We start from the raw sequence: 20751 nt of genomic DNA, 5'->3' as shown, positions 1-20751 counted from the left end.
AAGGAAATATTATCTCAACTGTTTCTGTTGTGGTTGGGATTCAGTAAGGTGTGTAAAACCGATATTGGCAAAGTCCTTTTAAGAGCAAGTCTTGTCACTCAGCAGTCTTCTTAGAAACAGCAGCTACTTCAGTCTAGTCCAAGCATTGAATTAGTGGTATGAGAACCACAACTTTTACTTCAGTCATCACTGGGATGTAAAAATAAACACTGCATCTATAGATAGAATCACTGCTCAGTGAGTAGATATACCCACAATTGAAACATCTGTGCATCCGTCCAGCAACATGATTGGTTCACATTTCCCTTTTTGGCTTTTTGAGAACAGAGACAAGACAAATATTCTCATTGATTTCAGGATCCATGTCTCTACCTGATAATGTTTCTGATAAGGGTAAGGGTTAGGAAATTCACAACTGGAAAGTTTTATTTTTCTTTGAAATAGATATGTAATCCTGAGACAATTTAAAGTTTAAACCATGATAAACTCTTACCACTTACATACCATTCAGCGCAAAAAAGATTTTGCTACTTTTTAAAAATTTTATTCCACAGTTTTTGCATGATTTTCTGTTTTCGGAGACCCTTTGGCCACCTTTTAGTCAAAGCATTAAGCCTAATACCCAGCAAGCATAGTCAATTATCAAAAATGTAAATGTGACAAGTCAATAATCCTTTTGCTACGACCTCGTTTAATTGAGTAATTGTTTCATTGATTACGAGGAATGCTGTAATACGGTGTTGCATAAGGTACAAACACACACATTTATCCAGCAGCATGCATAATCCAGGGCAAAGACAAAAGGGAAAACCTTGTGATAGTGATCTTGTAATGGATCAGATTGATTTAATTCACTGCGCCGGACAATTTCTCATTCTTATTCCTCAAGATGTCTCTGAATGGATTTTATGTGGGAGGCCCATTCAATTGTTCTCTCTCACCTCCACACGAGTCTCTCAGACAGCCAGCGAGCGAGAGAAAACACAGGCAGACAAAGAAACGGAGGGGGAGAGAGAGAGAGGCAGAAACATAAACTACCTCCACACTGAGCTTATTTGATCTCACAGCCCTTTTTCGTTGACATTCTTCCTCATATAAAAGGAAGCACTTTTATGCTTTTGGTGCTTTTATGCTTGATGTCTGCATTTCTTTGAAAGCCTCTCCTTGGAGAGGGTGGCCAGTTTGGTTTCTCACTTTTCCATCCAAAAAAGCTAAGAAGGGTTACTTCCAGCCTTTTATCACTTTTATTGAATACTCATGCAGAGAAAGGAGACCCACTTTATTTATCCTTGGAGGGCTGAGGACTGTGGTCGAAGGCGGCGCTTTGTGCATTGCAGCGTGCTGCTTGGAACAGCGGTGAAATATGCTGGAAATGCCTGGAAAACTCCAGGCCCTGCTCTCCCAGGAGAGCCCCATCTATAATAGGCCTGGCTGTTTCCCTGTGCTCCCGAGCAGCAACCCTCTCCACACATAAATCTCTGCTCCCCAAACCTGCTCTCCCCCTCTTTCACTCCCGTTAACTCCCACTCCTCCTCTGCATTTCATTCCTGCCTTCATCAACACTACTGCATCTTCCTTCTTCCTCCGTTTTTTCTTCTTCTTCTATTAGTGCCCTTTTTTAGGTTCCACATCCTTTCTCTCTCCTTCGTTGCAAATTTCTCTCCAGTCTCACCCACTTTTCTTCTCATGCCTGATGTACTTCTCCATTTTCTTGCTCCTTTGCTCCAATCCATATATTGCATTGGCCTCTCCAACCCTGCTGCCTTTTCTCTTTCTGCCATCTTTTTAGAATTTCCTTCATCCTCCTCTTAGTCTTTCCTACCAAAATGTATATCCTTCCCTAATCTATAATCCTGCTGTCCTCTTATGTCCAAACTCCCCTCTTAATGCTTCTTTCTCCCTCTATTCAGCATTTTCTCCGTCTCTCTGCTTCCTTTAACTATTCATCTCCTGTTTGTCGCCCCCTATACTACTAATCTACCCACTCCTTCTCTTCTGTTCTGCGCCTCTATTTTATCGTCTTCCTCATTTCTTCCCCTCCATTGCTCCAACAGCCCTTCTCTTCTCCTCTTTCACCCTTAATCTCCACTTCCCCTTTATAGTCTCCTACTCTGCTATATTCAGTCAGTCTTTTTTACTCTTCTAAGCCAAATTCACCTCATACTACGCATCTCGGCTACACTTCAGAATCTCATTTCTTCCTTTTCCTTGTGCTCTCCTTCTGTTCATGTTTCTTTCATATATCTTCCTGCCTCCTCTAATCATAGATAGAAGACTGTTGCTCTTCTGTCTTCCAGATTTATGTCTCGCAATCATCCATTCCTCCTCTATTTTCTTCTCCTCTATCTCCACACAAATGGCTCACATCATTTCTATGGCTCTTTCACCTTTCTACCCTGGTTCTCCCACCAAAAATCCTTTCCTATTTTGCCCTCATATAGTTCATTTTCCTCCTCTTCATTTTTTCATTCCCGCAAAGCTTCCTTTCCTTTCCTTTCCTTTCCTTTCTTTATTTTACCAGTTTCCTTCACTCCTTATCTGTCCTCTTCCTCCAATTCTATCTCTCTAACCCAGATCCCCTTCTCTTGTTCTCGTGTTCTCTCATCTTATCCCACCACTTTCCCCCTCTGATCTCTCAATCCAGCTCACACTACTCTTTTTCCAGTTTGAATTACTCTCCTGCCATCATCCTCTTTTCTTCTCTCTTCTCCTTCTCATCTCTTGTCCCTTATTTTATCTTCTCATGTATATGTATTCTTCTCTTCATTCCCCTTTCTCTCTCAGTTTATGACCCCTTCCTCATCTAGGATGACATATCTATAGACAGATTGATGGGTGTCAGCCCTAATACCAGCAGAAGCCCTCTGTTAGCCTCTGCAGACTCTTTCCGTCTTTCACTCCAACAAACACATCAGCCTGTGCAGAGGAGGGAAGGGGGAATTTGCCGCCATCATTTTAGATCACTGGATTATTGGGGCATCGTAGTGAATTAAGCGGCAACTAATTGTGGCGGTTATTTTATTTATTTATTTTAATTGCTGCTCCTTGTCACCTCAGATTATGCTTCTCCAACCATAAGGATATCAGATCTGTCAGGTACTGCAGGGCTTTGGGAAGAGGCCCACACACACACACATATACAGAGAAGCTCCACTTGCCATCATGTTGTCTGAACCTCTGCTCTTAAACAAGGTTTCTCATGCTATTTTTAATTATTTTCATTGGCAAGTACAGAGTTTTCTTCAGTGATGTGTTTTTTTTACAACCCAATTAGAACAACAGAGTCAGCCAACCTTGTATACTTGTTTTTATGGTACGATCAGTACACTATGGCACTAATGGCCAAGGTTGATTCATCCTGAAGCCGCTCATGCAAGAAACGCTCATCAGTTGTGCTTTAGATGATAAAAGTCATTAAAGTGAAGTGCATGTGCAGTAGCTGTGTATAGTGAATAGAAGCACCGGTGCAAATAAATATTGCTCGCGCATGTATCTAATATCTGTTCAGAAGTTTTGATATTTACAACGGTGCACAAGAAGCCATTTGTTTGGATTTGGTGCTGACAAAAGCTCTTTTGTAATCTGTTGTAAAGTGAGGTGCTGCTCTGAGGCCCCAGACCTTTGAAGGCTGAAATTCAAAGTGTGCTTTGTTTTTGTAATTTCATTGTAGACTGTAGATTTGTTTGTATAAAAGTACTGGGTCTAAAAACAAAAAACACAAGGCGATGCAGTGGTAGGAACAAGTTGAGGCAATCAAATATAATTGATGTCATGATTAACTAATTTCAAACGCTTATCATGCCATGCAGATATGTGACTTGCATTTAACAGGATAAGGTAAGCAGGCTCAACTTCTTTGCAGATGACCTTGACTTATTAATTTATTAATTTTGCACAGTGGCATCCCAAATGCAATAACAAGAGTTCTGAATGTCTGTGAAGGTTCTCAGTCATCCAGGTCATCATAGTCTAAGGAGCTTGGAAAGAAAGATGTTTTACCTCTCATCCAAGAAAGAACTGTAAATGAAAAATGAACTGAAGAGGCTTCTCGGATAAGAGGTGAAATGTCTTCAAGCAACTTAACAAAGTCCAGACGCTTTTCTTTCCAAGCTCCTTAGAAGAGTTCTGAATGAATTCTACTGATATAAATAGGGGAACTACTTATTTCAGTAGTGATAATATGAAACCTCAATTTTTATTTAAAACACTGTTTAACGCTCAGGTTTATTGTGTCATGTAAAAATGAGTATCCCATCCATACAATAAGGAAAAGTTTGGCCAAAAATACTAAAACAAAATTAGGTCAAATCAGCCTAAAATTTCTTTTTTTGTTGTTTTAGTTTTTTAGTTTTGGTATTTTGCCTTTGTAATGACAGTGAGAATTGAGGGAAAATTGAAATATAGGGAAAGAGAAGAGGGAAACAACGAGCATCAAAGGTCCAGCCCGCCTTGGCTGCCATGTTACACCCATCAACATGACCCTCTTCACTCATACTGATGTCAGAACTTTCCGGACACACCTACTTGAAACACTGTAATAAAATCACAGATCGAGTGTAACAGTTGTTACTGTTAGGTAGTAGTGGTAGAAGAAATCCATTAGTATTTATCTTTGAGACGTGAAACTTAATTTTTAAATAGATAGTTTCATTACATATAAATGTTCCCGTTAACTACACGGGCTATAACTGTGTTGTTGTGCAGTTTTCCAAATCTTTACATGCTGTAAATGCCAAAAAAGATTTATGTCTTCACCCATAAACCCCCATCAGAGAGTATTTTTGTTATCTTGATGATTCAGAGAGGAATTATACAACTGTTTGAGGGCGTTACAGTAGAGAGCTTGAAACTAATCATTTGCCTCACAGAGTCTATTACTGTACGAAGTCATAGCGAGTCAAATCAACAATTCGAGGGATTGTAAAGATTTGCCGTTATCCAGGTCATCTTAAAGTTTACATTTTTTGAAGATGATTTGAATGAAAGTGTTTTCGGTTGAAGGTAAAAAGGAAGTCCGGTTGCTTTTGACTGAACATTTCTAAATACATCTTGAGAAGCCTTTCTGAGGATCCTTGGGTGCCCCTGGAGCCCAGTTTGGGTGTAAATCTTTGCTGATGTAAACCATCAAACATTGATGGTCCAGCTGGGTTGCTGTGGAAGCAGAGACTGAAGCCAGTAGGGCTCTTTTCTCTTTCTCTCCCTCTCTGCTTCCTGAGCACTCCTGCTCTGCCTCTGTTTATCCTCAAGCATCCCCTCTTGTCAACAGATTAGGACTGAACCCCGCTGTCTCTTCCTTTCGTCGTCTCTCTCTGCCTCCATCTCTCTGTCTTTTGGCCTGTCTCTTTACATCTGCGCTTCTGCTCTATTCTTGTGATGAGCGAAAAGAGTGGAAGGAAGAGGAGGGGGAGATATAGGAGAAAAAGAAAGTGTATATATGTGTGTCTATGCGTGTGTGTGTGTGTGTGTGTGTGTGTGTGAAAGAGAGAGACGAGAGATGGGACAGGTGCTTGCAGTGCAAGAATTGCTTTCCTTGCCTTGCTTGCATGATCAGGCTGCAAAAATGTTCAACTCAAGCAAAAAGGTCTGTTCAAGAATCGACTCTGAGAATCAGGATTCCTCGCCTGTGGCCAGACCAGCGCTGGCAGCGCAGCAGCAGTTCACGGTGGCAACACGCTACATCAGACCCACACACACATACAGAGCCCAATCGTAATTGCAGGGGCCCACAGATGCGCGGTCAACCACACAGAGATGTAGCTGGTCTGTGTTAGGAAGCCAGACACGCCACTGAACTGAACAGTAAATCAGGCTGAGAGACCGTCTGAGGTGTCAGCGGCAGAGTCCAGGCAGCAGACACCTGGAAGAGTCCAAACAGGCTAAACACACATTAAGCTGCAGATGCTGCATGTAGGGGACGGATTCCCTCTGATCACATTTACAGGCTTACACCAGCTCAGCAGGAAACACTGATCTGCTTCTCTGCTCCGTTCTCGTCTGTTCGCTGCTGTTCTCTTTATGTTTTTGTTCTGCTCTGTTCTCTGCTCTCAGGTTCTGTGCCTGTGTTGTCAAAATCACCTTGGTTCATCGGCCACAAGCGTCCCAGTGGGCCAGACCAGTAGAATCTCCTAAAAAGTCTACAAAATGTTCTCTTTCTTTTAGCATAAAGAAATACAAGTGAGCTTTTCTAAAAGTTCACATGTAATAAACCATGAATTTCCAGGCAGTTCATTTTGTAAACAGATGGTGATGACTTAAGAAAGATATGTCTAAATTTTCCTTCTAAGTCATTCTAGTGTCATGACAAAGAAATGCTTCTGTCATCAACAACATGTTTAGGATTGACTCCTTCACTTAACAACTTTGCTTTGACGTAGTATGGTAATGTTTTTGCCACGAAGAAGGTGACTTGCAGCACAGCATTTCAAAATACAGCAAAAAGCCCAAAAACCTTGCAAAGACATCCACTGCACTGGATTATGGTGATTTTGGCCAGCAGGTATCATGTCTGAAACCCCTGATGTACACTTTTTCTAACCTCCTCTGCTGGTTCTGTTGTTTTGTTCGTCCTTTCTCTCATTTCTTCTGTTCTGCTCCTTCTTATATTCTTTTCTAATTTGTCGTGATCCATTTTGCTTCTGTTCTATCCCGTGTTTTTACTTCATTATGTTTCTTCTTGTTCTCCTCCATCTGACATAACTCAGTTCTGGTCACCTTTCCTCTGAGCTGAGAGCTTCTCTGCTGTTTTGCTGTTCTGTTATTTTCTTTGGTGACCCTGCTCTGTTTGGTTTGCTTTATTCTCTCTTTATTCTACAAAAAAACAAACTTTAATATACTTCACCCATGTCTCTCCTTCTCTTCAATTAAGCTTATTACCAGTGCTCCTTGTAGCCATGACACCAGTTAATCAGATCTCTTTTCTAATCTTCAATTTCAGATATTCTGACTTTGACATATTATTCTGTAACATCTTTAACCTTCTTGCGTGAAGCACGAATGTCCTGCTCTGTTATAATCCTATGGGGTGGTCGGCTCAGCTCCATTCTGGGAGCTCCTCTGACTGTCTAGGTAGATCATTGTCTGTGGTTCATCACACCCTCGGCCTGCAGCACCAGGGACCCAGGTGCTGAAGCAGGTACACACACACACTCTCTCACACACGGTTGAACTGTTCACATCAGGCCACCTCAATTAATCACCTCTGTCTTTGGAGCAGTGACTGCCCTCAAACACAAACGCACACTCATCTGCTCATTCACTGAGGTGTGTGTGTGTGTGTGTGTGTCGCTGTGTGTGTGAGAGAGGGCAATCTATCAAGGTGATCGATAAATAGGAACATTAATATTAGTAATGGGACTCTCTTTCAGTCCACTGAATATGTCTCCGTCTTTAAGGTAAAATATGAATTTTTCTTGGCACCTGAACGTTTGCAGCAGGACCGCGCACACGGACACGAGCACGCAAGACTCTACCTGCATGCTAAGAAGGAGTACTAACACACACAGAGAGACAGACACACACGCACGCACGCACACATCGACTTTCTCTCTCGAGGGACAGTTGTCTGCGCTGGTCTTTACACTACTCTCACTGCACACAGGCTCGATACAGAGACTGAGGGCACGATCGCGCCAAGCGCGTGCATGCTGCATGTGTGTGCGCGCGTACGTGTTGGAAATTGATTCAGTGTGACTTATGTTAAAACCCAGCGACCAGACTGTGCATTGGATCCTCGCCTCATCAATCATCCCCCGGCTGGCAGGTTATGCGCAATGTGTGTTTGCATGGGCAAGCGCGCATGTGTGACCCACACTGCGTTTTCGTATGTGTCAACCAATTCTATCCATGCGTTTTAAAGGTCACGTCAACGAAATGTCGTTTGCAGATGCTCCACATCTCTCCCACAAACGTGTAACTGAAGAAAAATGAATGCAGCCACTCTGGGCCGTTTGTGTCTGCACTCTAAAATCTAATTTTCCCCAACAGGGCAAAGACCCCGAAAACCCCACGACTCTTTCCCTTCAGCTTCTGCGGGCTGAGGGGCTGATGATGATGTCCAGGGCGGCACAAATCTGTAACAACACGCGCACAGAGAACCATGCGCACGGACTCATCGCCAGACATAAATCCAAAATATACAAGCACTGCCAGCGCAGACCGAAAGAGACCCACAAAGCTCACAGACGCCCGCACAAACAGTGGGAACAATAAAAGGGTGGAAAATCGGGTATTTATCAGAAACTTTCAGTTTCTCGTGTCTTAGTCAGGTCAAACTGAGCGTCTTTAAACATCACTCACCTTGGTTTAAAGTGATCGCCAAAGTTATGATCCACAAAGCTGGCATGGTTCAGCCGAGCGCATTCAGATTCCTCCCCTCGGCTCTGCCTCCCCAACAAGACACCATCAATTCCTCCCGATCGGGTGAATTTAACCGGAATCCTCTTTGAGTCATGAGAGTGCAAAAACACACATTTAGAAAAAAAAAATCCAATGCTTCTTTAATTCTATTGCCCTTGTCTTTCTTAAACTATGTCTCAGTTTTTTCCGTGCGTAAATTAAACCTGACTCCACTTTTTTTTGTTTCTCACTCTTGGTCCCTTTTCCTCTGTGCGCTTTTGATTCCCATTTAAATAGGACTGAATTCCTCTCTCCCTCTCTTCTCTTACTCTCTCTCTCTCTCTTCCTATGTGCCCCCCCCCCCTTTCATACAATCAGTAGCACACACCCCCTCCCTCCTTCACTACCACCACCTCCACCTCTTCCACCCCTCCCGCTCCAAATCTCGGTTTTAGAGAGAACAGAGAGGAGGGCGCTGCTGCGGCCACAACAAGAACTGCGTTTAAAACATAAAAAGAAACCCAAAAGTCAGGTGTTAAACTTTACAAATGAATGCTGCTTTAAGGATGAAAACACAGATTATGCAGATTATGGATGTGAATAGTTTGTAACCTTTAAATTAAAGTAGCAAAGCAGTGTAGATAGTGTAGATAGTTAAATGTTTAAGTCAGATATTCTGGACATTAATTCGATTCACATAAAAAACGATCAGAAATTTGCATTGTTCAAAGCTTTAGGCGTCTTGATCATTTCATACCAGATTGTGTATATCTGGCTATGGATGACAGGACTACAGATTTTCATGTGCCGATCATAGTTTTAAAATACTAGAGTAAATTCTTTGCTCATCAAATCACAGCAAAAGAGTTTTTGAATAGCTTTTGAGAGCTAAACCATAAAAAATCATGAATGTTGAATATTTATACATGTTGCTATTACTGTTACTATTAGGACTAGTGCAATAACAGTGGCCCGATCGTATCCAGTGTGCTAATGGGAATATCTGCTTATAGAGGGAATTCGTATTCATTTGTATTTATTTATTTTTAAAGCGTAAAAGCCACCAGAACACCTGTTTAATTGCAGCTAAGAAGTTTCATTGCCTGCAAATACAGCAACATGTAAATTGCGTTAAAATTGCATAATTCACCACCCAAATGAGGTCAGCTTTGGCAGTGCACGCATTTGTTGGCACCTACATCAATGCATTTTTGTTCAGTTTGAGCGGGATCACATTTCTGAGGGTGAAAACTAATTAATTTATTATAACGGCATTCTGTTTATTCATCCCAACTGCGCTTTTATATGTAGAACAACTTCCGCAAAAAAATAGTTCTTTATCTTTAAATGAATGGAGAGCACGCATCATCCATCTGTTTTGATGCGACTACATACTGTGCAATTAACCAGTAGCATGTGCACAATATAAGGCTGATTATTAACCTCCAGTACCAACATGTGCTAACAATTTTCCCCAAACCGCAGAGCAAACTAAATGAGAGGACGCAAGGGAAAGATAAGAGCAATGAAAGGAAACCACACAGAAGAAAGAAAGACTTAATAATCGGTTTCAGACATAATAAGATGAATTTTGTTGCCAGTGTCCAATGTAAGTTAATAGAATTAAGTGAGAACATCAGTCAGTAGCTTTCTTAGTTTTATAACCAAAGATCATTTCTGTTTAAACAAGAGTGTTCAGTTTACTATGTTGCACTGCCATCTGTTGGACCTTCTTTTTAGCTGCGTGCTAGAAACAAAATATGCAGTGTGGCTCATCTGGACCTGTTGATAACTTCATTCTGTGGCTTTTAGATTTATGAGCCATTTTATCACATCAATTACTTTCTGGGGGGGAAAGTGTTTTTCAAGCACAGAGACTGATGAAAAGTAAGATGTTTAATCACTGGAAAGAAAGAAAAAAAAACAGGAAAAAAAAAAACCAGAATCCGCTGACAAAGAAAAGAAAGCTCATAAATCTCATAAGCCTGTTTAAAGTCCTAATCAAATCACTACAGATCTAGCATATAATATTCTTTTAAATATATATATATGTATATATTTCTTATATTTTAGCTGAAGAGTATTTCCATAGGCGCAATGCTTCGATTCAAATTGAGTCTAGAATCAGAAACTGTCCAGTCCATCTAGTTCAGAGAGAGATAGGAAGCTATTCTCAACAAATATTTCTCTGATATGATGAATATGAAGGCATTTAAAATCTTAAATAACAGAGAGCGCCTTAGAGGTCTTTGATCTTGAAAAGTCTCAGTTTTTTAAGAAAATGTTGCATTTTTCAATGATGCAGTAAACTGCCGGGACCACAAAATTTTACAGCGTGAAACAGTAAACACAGGTACTAATAACATTAAAGACGAGTCTGTGCTGAGTTATTAAATGTGATTAGCAAAATATGCGTTTAACCACACTTTCATATTAAAAAAAAGTTTCATAAGAAAGCTCTAATGGGCATTTCAGACCTGGAATTTTTACTGTTTCCCAGCATAAAGAACAAATGATAAGACACGTGAAATTAACCCAAATGCATGTTTATTGAAGTCAACAACTGAACTGTTATTTTAACAAAAGTAACCCCGAAAAACAAATACTTTATGAACGTAACAGCCAACAGATGCAAAACCCACCACTGCATGCGGTTGGGCCTCACCTTGATGACATCATCAGCCATAGTACAAATTAACATACATGACAGCACTACTCCCATGTGATATGGATATTTATTCAAAAGGAAGACTTGTCATTCAAAATAATAATGATAAGAACAAAGACATTGTCTGAGTTACTGAAATAAGAACATTTTTGTGAATGCAACACACATGAGAGTAAATCTGAAGTTTGTCTGGGTCAATTATTACACGCTTCACACTCATACACAAACACACACACACACACACACACACACACACATATGTACAAATACACCATAGTAACAGACATCAAGCCTGCTGTGCATATCCAAATGTGTGTGTGGATGTGTTTGTATCCAAAGTGTATGTGCAAAGTATGTAGCTCGTAAGAGTATCTGGTAAAAGGCAACACTATATACATGAAATTAATTAAAAATCGTTGTTGAAACAATAACATATGCAAAAAACTAAATGTCTAACCTTCAAGTTTTGGAACATCTAAATTCAAGGAAAGAAAAAAAGATATCAATTGAAATGAAAACAATGAGATTATGCACAACTTTAATGAAACATAATTTAAAAATTAATTGGCTTATTCTACAAAATGAAAAGAGATGGGCGGCAGCTAGTGTGCGGCTGCCTGAAGAGGAGGTGGCGCGTCTGGTGGAAGGGCAGGACAGCTCGTACCGACCGAGGAGGGAGAAGAAAAGCTGTTGTTTGCTGGCATCTGGTGACAGTCAATCATTACTGCACTGATGCACTGAAATGCAATTAGACGTGAGTGCAAATCTCAGTCCAACACTATACCCCTACGTGGTTTTGATAAGGGCATAACGAGTCCTTTGCCAGTTGCTTCACTGCTTTTCTGCTGTGTTGAGGCGGTGCAGACGGATTTCACTGGGACATGTTTGCAGATCAGAGAAAAGCAGGGAGGTCAGCCGGTTAGGCCGCCGCTTCTCGTCTCAGGAGACGAACTTGTCATCGCTGCTCATCTGCAACACTATCTACACTTTCCAACCATTTCTCATGCAAGCTACATGCTAGCAGACTAACTAAGACAAAGGACAGGACAATAAATTACAGGCAAATACAGGTCCATTAGTTTTTAAAAGACACTACACTTTGGTGAGTATGAGTCAGATATTCCTTTCTCCATTCACAGAGCAGAACTAGACTGAGGTTAAATACAAATCAATGGTAACATCTTCAAAGTGGACAACAATCTCTGTGAGACAGAGCCAATCCTCTGATCTGCAGGCATGATAGCAGTGAAATGATAGCAGAAGAGTGTTGTAGAGCAAACATCAGATAAACAGTGCAAGCTCAAACACACAGAATCCAAGCACTGTTTAACCCGGGTTCGCTACTACATCACCAGTCACTAAATAGTCTCACCAAGAGCTCTCGGCAGAAAAAAAGAACAACAGCTGACCCTGCTTCAGGTCGCATTACCCTTTGTAGAATAGCTAGCTTATAGACATACTACTTGCTCACAAAGAAGAAAGCTAGGTAGCGGTTAACAACAACACGGGGAAAGGAATGCAAAATCACATTCCCTGAACATTCCCATAAAATGTGTACAAAAACTATCAAAGACATAACTGTCTATAGGTAGACTGACAACAACAGCAAGCGGATTCCTCTCCAAACACTCCCAAACAGTGCTTCGAAGAGCCATCAGCACACGCCAGCAAAGCTATAGACGCTACTTCTACTGTACGTCTATGTGAACTCGTGGATGAGAGACCAGGAAAGAGAATCAGACATCAATCAGAGATGGAGTGGGGGAGACGAGTGATGAGAGGAGGGGACATGGGGTGAAGGTGGATCAGGACGCAGACGGGATGATTGATTAAAGAATGCAAGAAATGGACGGGCAGAGCAGAGGGGGAAAAAAAGAGAAGAGGACATTTAAGTTACTAAATGACTTTCTTCAGGGTTAGTGCCGCCCAGACTCGGCACCCTGCCCACCAAACCAAAGCTTGGCATGTGTACAGTCTAGAGCCCAGAGCCTCTTAGTTAGATTGCAATCAATTTCAATGACCGGGCCAAGTGGAGCTTTCAGTGCTAAGGCGAACTTCCAACCTTAATAAAACACTGTGCATTTATGGGAACCTTTTGCTAAGCTGGTAAATGATTCCTGCTTGCAATAACACACATACACACACACACACACACACACACACACACAAAAAAAACAAACAGTAACAGAAAGGTTTTTTGCCAGGAAGTTTGTCATAATGCATGTAGCCTGTAGTGGAAAAGCAAGCAAGCATTTTCACCTCTGAAAGCAGCAAATGTGCCAACCTCTTAGAGGAAGTCATGATGTCACTACTCAATGAATTTAGCGCCAGGTGGCCTCGCCAAGACAAGCAGTCTGCTGCAGAGAGAAAAACGGCGAAGGTGAACCGTGGGATCAGCGGGGCCAGCTGGAAGGAAAGCCACAGTGGTCCACAAGTACAAACACTGGGCAGCAGAATTCAAGATAAACTCCACCACCAACTTGTCGCCGTTCAAAGCTCTCGACCGAAGGTGTGCTGCTGATTAGCATTTAGGAGCAGAGAGCCGACAAAGCAGGGAGAAACTCCATTCATCAGCGAAAAAAGGAACTAAGTACATAAACATTGTTGAAAACCTGAACATCAAAATCAAAATACAAGTTAGGAATTCGATTCATGGACTCCTGGGCTGACAGACTGACAAACACTGTAAAAATGTTAACACTGACAGTAACATACTGAGACACTGACGAGAGAAAATCCCTCACGAGTCCCCAAGAGATCAAAGAAAAAAAGAAAAAAAGATCAAAGAAAATCAGAATATACAAATATTTGCAGTTAATGTTAGTCTTCATCGCAACATCATTGTTGTTATGTTTCTATTTTTTACCCAGATATTGATATTTCGACTCTGCATTTCCACGCATGTAATAAAAACAGGCAGGCTTTTTTTTGAGTATATAAGTTACTGTAATGCAGTAACAGACTGTATGAGTTACAGGAGAGGGGGGGTGGAGAGAGAAAGAGAAGGGGGATAGAAGGAGAGACAGAAGGCAGAAACAGGACAGAGAGAGTGTATTTACAGCACACCAAACATTTTCTGTCAAGTAAAAAGAATGCTATATAATTCTATATATATATATATTTATATATGTATACTGGAGCCCCTGGGCTTTGTAGCACAAGGTGGGAATGCTGTTTTTGCATGGGTGTTGCATGTTTTTGTGGCGTTGCATTGTGGAAAACTCGATGGCTCGTACCGGGGTTTGCGAGGACGTAGGAAGAGGTTTGATGGCATAAAAAGATTAAACCGTGAGAGAGGGAGATTATGTTTGTCAGTAATAATTTGCTTTAGATGGATTTCTCTGTCACGAGGAGGCTTATAGAGGGATTCTGCCTTGTTAGATGTAGAGAATGAGGAGAAAAAAAAAGTGAATAGACAGACCTGGTTTGGATTAAATGTTGAGAAGACAGGTTTGAGAAGTGGAATATCAGCTCGACATGTTGGAATGTGACTTACAATTTTGATTTTTCACGGCGCTGACAGTTCAAAATAGGCTACGATGCTTGTGTGACAATGTGTTAATGTGTCAGAATTCGGATGCGTGTTAGTAGGAGGCTCCCGTTTGTTATTCTGAGCATCTATGAGCATTCACGTCTGTGTGAAAACAGATTCACCCCTTAACTGACACAAGTATGTTGCATGTTCGTGTGTGTGTTTGAGTGTAACATTAGTTCATCCATATGTCAGTGCAAAATCTCACTTCCCTGTATCAATGCAAAGAGGGTAGTACCAGCTGAAGCTCAACTCAGCCCAGAGTCCTTTCCCCCCATTCCCATCCCAATCATCCCTCCAACAGAGTGAAGAACTGAAGCATCGTGAAAAAAAATCGAAGTTTCCTTTCCTTCACTCTTCCCCTCTCCTCCAATCCACGTCCTCCAACTTTTTCTCCGCCTCCTCCCGCTTCTTTCCTCCACCACTCTGTTCTCTATCTAGATAAAGTACTCTTTCTTGTCCTCTGCTCCGGAGTGACCTCCTTCTGCGTTGATGATGGCTGTGTCGGCATCCGGGGCATCATCTGAGCCCTTGGCCTCGTGGGTCAGATACGTTCCTGTGGCAGGAGAGAGAAAAATTTGGAGAAGTAAGATTAAATAAGGCAGCGAAAGTGCAACATTGTAACTGTAAAAATTAACCAGACAAAGACCAGCAGAAAATAAACCATTGCAGTTTGCTACACAGTGTGTTGCTAGCTAAAGGTCCAGCTGCTTTATTTAAACCTTACATGCAAGTTCTCGTGTTTTTAAATCATCCATCCATCCATCCATCCATTCACTTCCGCTTATCCTTTTCAGGGTCGCGGGGGGCGCTGGAGCCTATCCCAGCTGTCATAGGGCGAGAGGCGGGGTACACCCTGGACAGGTCGCCAGTCTGTCGCAGGGCCAACACACAGAGACAGACAACCATTCGCACTCACTTTCACATTCACACCTAGTGGCAATTTGGATTATCCAATTAACCTATCCCCACAAGTTGCATGTCTTTGGACAGTGGGAGGAAGCCGGAGTACCAGGAGGGAACCCACGCAAACACGGGGAGAACATGCAAACTCCACACAGAAAGACCCCGGCCTGATGGTGGAATTGAACTCAGGACCTTCTTGCTGTGTGGCAACAGTGCTAACCACCGTGCCACCGTGCTGCCGTTTTTAAATCAGATCATGAAATTATGTTTTTTCATATTGTGAAATGGGCTGCTAAACAAACTGAGGCAGACTAACTGTGCTATTATAAGGCTGCATGAAAATACTCTGCAGGTTAGTGCAGGATAAACAGGTGAGCTTGCTGTACTGTGATGGATTAAAGTAAAGTGTGTGACTGGTGCACAGTGGCTGTGGTTTCATGGCCAGAGTTAGGTTACATCAAGTGTAGCAGAGATTAATATGGATTTTTGCTGATGATGCTGAGATCCATTGACTGAACTCTATCTTCATACCAACTTTATACCATCTAGAAAAAAGAGTGTACTGACAGTGTAGATGGAAATCAGCCAGAACAACTCATGAAACATCTGCTGACACCTGGTTCAATTCAGGTGTGCAAATGACAAAGAGCAGCAGGTCAGCTGATCACAGCCTGCACACTAAGAAAATCTACGAGAGCTCTCGATAGAAATTATTGTGAGTTATATTCTTTTCCCCACAGTGAGCCATTGCAACCAATTTTAGGTTTCCCCACCTGCTGAATTCCACTTTAACCCCTGACTGTACACATTTTTCTGTTTAGAGGCAGACACCCTCTGCAATGTAGGCAACAGAAAATAGATATGTATTTTTTTTATCTTCCTTCTTTTTCTTCAGATTCAAGCTGAGTATAATTAGAATAACAAAAAGTATGCATTCCCATCTAGCCATTCATTTTATCATTATGTTAATATAGCACAAGGTTCAGTTAACTTTGCACAAAAATAGAAACATCCTTGTTACTTTCTTACTTTGAGTACATTTCAGAGCCTGCTATTTTGCTTTTACATTAGTAAAGAAGTTAAATCAGTACTTCAACTTTTACTGGAGTAATTATTAACAGCAGTATTTCTACTTAAGTACAGAACGTCTTCATGCCAAATATCTCTAGGGAAGAGACAAACCCCAAGTTGCTCTCTGATGCCTCCATCGCAGCATGAATGTGTATAAATGTTAGCTAGAAAGCAGAGAAAAAGTGATTGTGTGAATGGGTAAGAATGGGTGAATGCTCAGGTAGAGCAGAGAAGCGCTATTTAAGAACCAGTTTATTACTATTACCGTTTTAATATGATGTTGGTGCCTGTTTTAAAATAATGTTAGGTCATCATAAGTCTGTTGAATCAAAGGTAGTTAGGTAAATAACCCCATCACCTATAAGGCTTTTACTTCTTACACAAATTTAAATGTAAAGGTCTGAGTGTTATTAGCTTTTTATTGCATGTACTGGTAGTTTACGTCTAATGAATAGCATAACTAGCATTGTGCCCACTATACTCATCACAAATTAGAAACCATATCCATTTGCTGACAAACAATTGCCTGAAACAGTCAGAGGTAATTGGTAGTGAAGGGAAACGGACATCATTCCTAGTAGATCTGGCACTTGTAAACAACAGCCAGCAGGCAGTCGCTTTCAATATTCTACCAGCTTGAAGCACCTAAGTCAGGGATTGAATCTGGTTGAGTGGTGGTGGAGTTTGTTTTAATCAACCACCCCACCTGGGTACTGAAACAGGTCTTTATTGCCTCTGAACTTTGCATTACAGTATTTACTGTTTCCGTCCTAAAATTGGACTGAACGCATTATTTTAAATTCCAAATAAAAGTTGGTGATGTAACGAAAAGAAAAGGCTGGTGACACATCGCCGATGACAGGCAGTCTAATTTAAAAAGGGGGGTTATGTGAACCAAAATGTTTTAAAAAGAAATAAACATTCTCTTTGTGTGAGTCATTCATCTTCTTATTCTGATTTGAGCATAAATAAATTCATTAATTCCAAGTTTTAAGCTTATAACTCACATATACTGTAGGTGTAACTGCATTTGCATTTCTTTGTGTTCCTTCATTTGTATGCATATTTGCAGGTGCGAGATCCAGTCTTGGAGCTCATGTATCCATATTTATGCAAGTGTATCTCTGTGTATACTCGTGCACGCATGAATGAGTGTGCGTCCGTGTGTTCATGAGTCCGTGTTTGTGGGAGGCAGTGACCTTTGTGTCTGATGAGGTATCTGCCGAGGACGATGAGGAGGCAAAGCAAGATAAAGACGATGACAGCCACTACCCCTCCGATCACGGCGTGGTCCACCCCCGAAGTCGTCGACATGGCTGTGGGGTCTTAAGAAAAGGTCGAGCAGTGTGGAAGAAAGAAGAAGAAAGGGGGGAAGGGGAAAAAAAGAGAAGGCATGATAAAGAAAAAGAGAAAAAAAAGCAAGAGAAAATGAGGTAGAAGCAGCGAGAAATAAGGGGAGAGCATGACAGAGAGACAGAGATTGAGAACAGAGGGGGAGACGAGGGGGTGGAGGAATATTGGTGGAAACGGATGATGAAAGGCGGTAGAAATAAAGAGAGTGAGAGAGAGAATAATGGGGAGAGTGACAGAGAGAATACAGAGCGAAATGACAAGAACAGGGGAGCAGAGAAGACTTGTCAATATATAAAACCCACTGAGGCAAAGTTTCAGAAGACAAAGACAGGGATGTGAAAAAGCCAGGCGAAAGAAAGAAGGCCACTGAGTCACCTTAAAAATTGTTTGCAGTCTACAAACCAAGTACCAATCACTTCGTGGGAACCTTGCGGGAACACACACAGACTCTTGATGTTGGCTGAAATCCTGACCCCTTCAGCCGTGGTGATTTCACTGTGACTGATTGATTTTATGCTCCTCTTTGAATTAAAATGTTCGGTCTTGAGAAATCCAAGGCAATGCACCAAACTGTACCAGAGTCCCAAACCTCCAGGGGCTCCCAACGCCCCAGATTCTGCTTTTAGGATGATTTGATTAAGTATACATTTATCTAGCAGATTCATTCAATCACGGAGGATTTAGAATGAATATGTTTCATATACTCTAGCACATTTCAGAACTTCTTGTTGTTAATTTTAAATCATTGACATTCCATCAAACAAGTAATGAGTAAGAGTTCTTCATAACTTACTACAGTTTAAAATGATTGTCATGTATTGCAGGATAGTAACACTTAGCTTTTTAATGATTTAAAAGCTGTATTATGAATATATGTTTAAAAAAATATATACAAGTTGAAATTGCAGTGCAACCAGAAAATGCAGCAGATAATTTATTTGTTGCATCTTTTGAAGTTTATGATTCTTCAGTTTAGTTTTAATCCAGTACTTTGTGCAGTATTTGCCTCTGTATTTCCTTTTTTTCCCTCCTGTGTCAAGTTTATTCTTATGTCTGTGTTTCCCTGTTTAGTTGTTTTTACCCATTTAGTGTTTTGCTCTGCTAGCTAGTTGTGTCTTGTATTTAGTTTTATTCCCTCCGTGAGTGTTTTATATTGTCTGCACCCGCGTCTTGTTTCTGTCCAGCTGTGTCTAATCCCCATCAGCCCTCATTGTGAGCTAATATAATCCTATCATTCCTTTGTCCAGTGTCACAGAGTCCGTTTACCCTCCCAGTCTGTTTTCTGCCAGTCTGTTATTCCTGCTTCCTTCTGGATTTCTGTTACTTTGATCATGAACTTTATTGCTGGACTGCGTATTTTCATTTTACTTTTTCTGTGTCTACATATCGGTATCTGAATCCTGAGTTTCCTTCTCTCCACAGGAGTTTGCAAGCTCTGCAGACTCATTACACATAAATAGATTTCCCTAACCATTATGTGTAGTTATCTATGAGTCCTTACTAAGATAATATGACACAACAGTTTAAAAATAATCTTGTTTTTTATTGATTGCTTATGCTCTACACGACTCTGCTTGGATCAGCTTGTTGTTGTGTTTGTGGTGTTCCAAACAAATGCTGCCACCAGGGAAGTTGCAGGCCACCTTCAGATAGACAAACTATGCAACATCAACACCTAGAGATGAAGGCTGCTTCTCACGTCTCTTCTTTATTTTGTTAATCTTCATTTATTGGCCGTTATAACAGCTGACACCATCAAATCAGCAAATAGCTCAGCCAAGTCACGCTGTACATGACATAAAAGAAGTGTCATAAAAATACAGGAAAGACCTAACGGTAGCACTTTAGGATAATGTCACACTATTAAGCATTTGCAAGATATTATAAAGGTATTAGCAAGTGCTTAATTCATCATTCATATAACATTACTCCTCGTTAGTATGCCATTTATAAACACAAATATGTTTGTCCATCTGTTACACCAGTAACACCTATCATTGCTACTACATAACAGCTAGTAACAATGATAATCATGATCATAGTCATAAGTATTTATCTGTATTTTTTAAACGTCAAACTAAGGAGGAGTAATGCTATATAAATGATGGATTAAGCGCGTGCTAACGCCATAATAATGTTCATAATTATAAAAGTGCTAACAACTTAACAAAAATTTCATTTATGTAGCGTCTACACTTCAACACAATTATTTCAGAACAGTTTTTCATTTTTCTTTTTTTCTTGACTTGGGTAAGTTTCTGAATAATGTTCAGTTGACTTTAAGAGAAGACATCCTTTTCTCTTCTTTAAAGTGTTTTTTTTTCTGTTTGTTTGTTTGTTATGTTTTGAAGAGATGAAGGTTTTTCAGCCAACAACAGAAAATTTTGAGTTCCTCTTGTTGCCTCAAATCAGCCACTTAATCAACTTACTCTTCAGAAGAGAAAGCGATCTAAGTGGAAATAACACAATACATCAATCATTTCGCCTGGCTTTTTAGAACTGATCAGACACTGGGTGTTCATTATTTGAAAGTCACTTAGGCAGGAACAACTGAAATGCAGCGTGTTTTATACCAAAAAACACAAAAAACACACCTTAAAAAGATATTAGAGGAATAAAAAGGAACGATTTTGGAGAGGCTGTTTTTTTACCTGGCAATCAGCAAGTTAAAACAATGTGGAGGACAAGCTATTTTTCTTTACACTCAATTGGATTGCAGAACAGAGACACTAAAGCACAGCAATAGCTACTGTCAACCAGAAATAAAACTGAAAGTGAACATGGAAGAAAAGAACATTTTACAACCAGCTGGGTCACCAAAGGATGTAGTGAAGGGCCTTTTTGTAGGAGAAATATATTTCAGCCAATTGGAGACGTGAAGGGCCTG

General features: G+C 40.8%; 2 protein-coding genes across 9 annotated transcripts in view; both read right to left on the bottom strand.

Annotated features, from left to right (window-relative positions):
• kirrel1b (kirre like nephrin family adhesion molecule 1b) overlaps nt 1–8674 on the bottom strand; it is an 80040-nt gene extending 71366 nt beyond the window's left edge. For both annotated transcript variants that reach the window (XM_026148658.2, XM_026148659.2), the window contains exon 1: nt 8296–8674. In XM_026148658.2, coding sequence (XP_026004443.2) covers nt 8296–8341 — 46 coding nt within the window. In that variant the 5' untranslated portion in view covers nt 8342–8674. The remainder of the gene's footprint in view (nt 1–8295) is intronic.
• Nucleotides 8675–10864: 2190 nt separating this feature from the next.
• The window catches only part of cadm3 (cell adhesion molecule 3), a 104987-nt gene continuing 95100 nt past the window's right edge, over nt 10865–20751 (bottom strand). For 4 of the 7 annotated variants that reach the window (XM_080292527.1, XM_080292530.1, XM_080292528.1 and 1 more), the window contains one exon: nt 15293–17836. In XM_080292527.1, coding sequence (XP_080148653.1) covers nt 17562–17836 — 275 coding nt within the window. In that variant the 3' untranslated portion in view covers nt 15293–17561. Of the gene's footprint in view, nt 15091–15292; nt 17837–20751 lie in introns of those variants that run through there. The other 3 variants (XM_026150967.2, XM_080292531.1, XM_026150972.2) reach the window with 1 other exon arrangement.

The sequence above is a fragment of the Astatotilapia calliptera genome, chromosome 18, assembly GCF_964374335.1.
Source record: "Astatotilapia calliptera chromosome 18, fAstCal68.1, whole genome shotgun sequence".
NCBI classification, from domain to species: Eukaryota; Metazoa; Chordata; class Actinopteri; order Cichliformes; family Cichlidae; genus Astatotilapia; species Astatotilapia calliptera.
The sequence above is the reverse complement of the archived record's forward strand: the minus strand, read 5'-3'. Positions and strand labels throughout refer to the sequence as shown.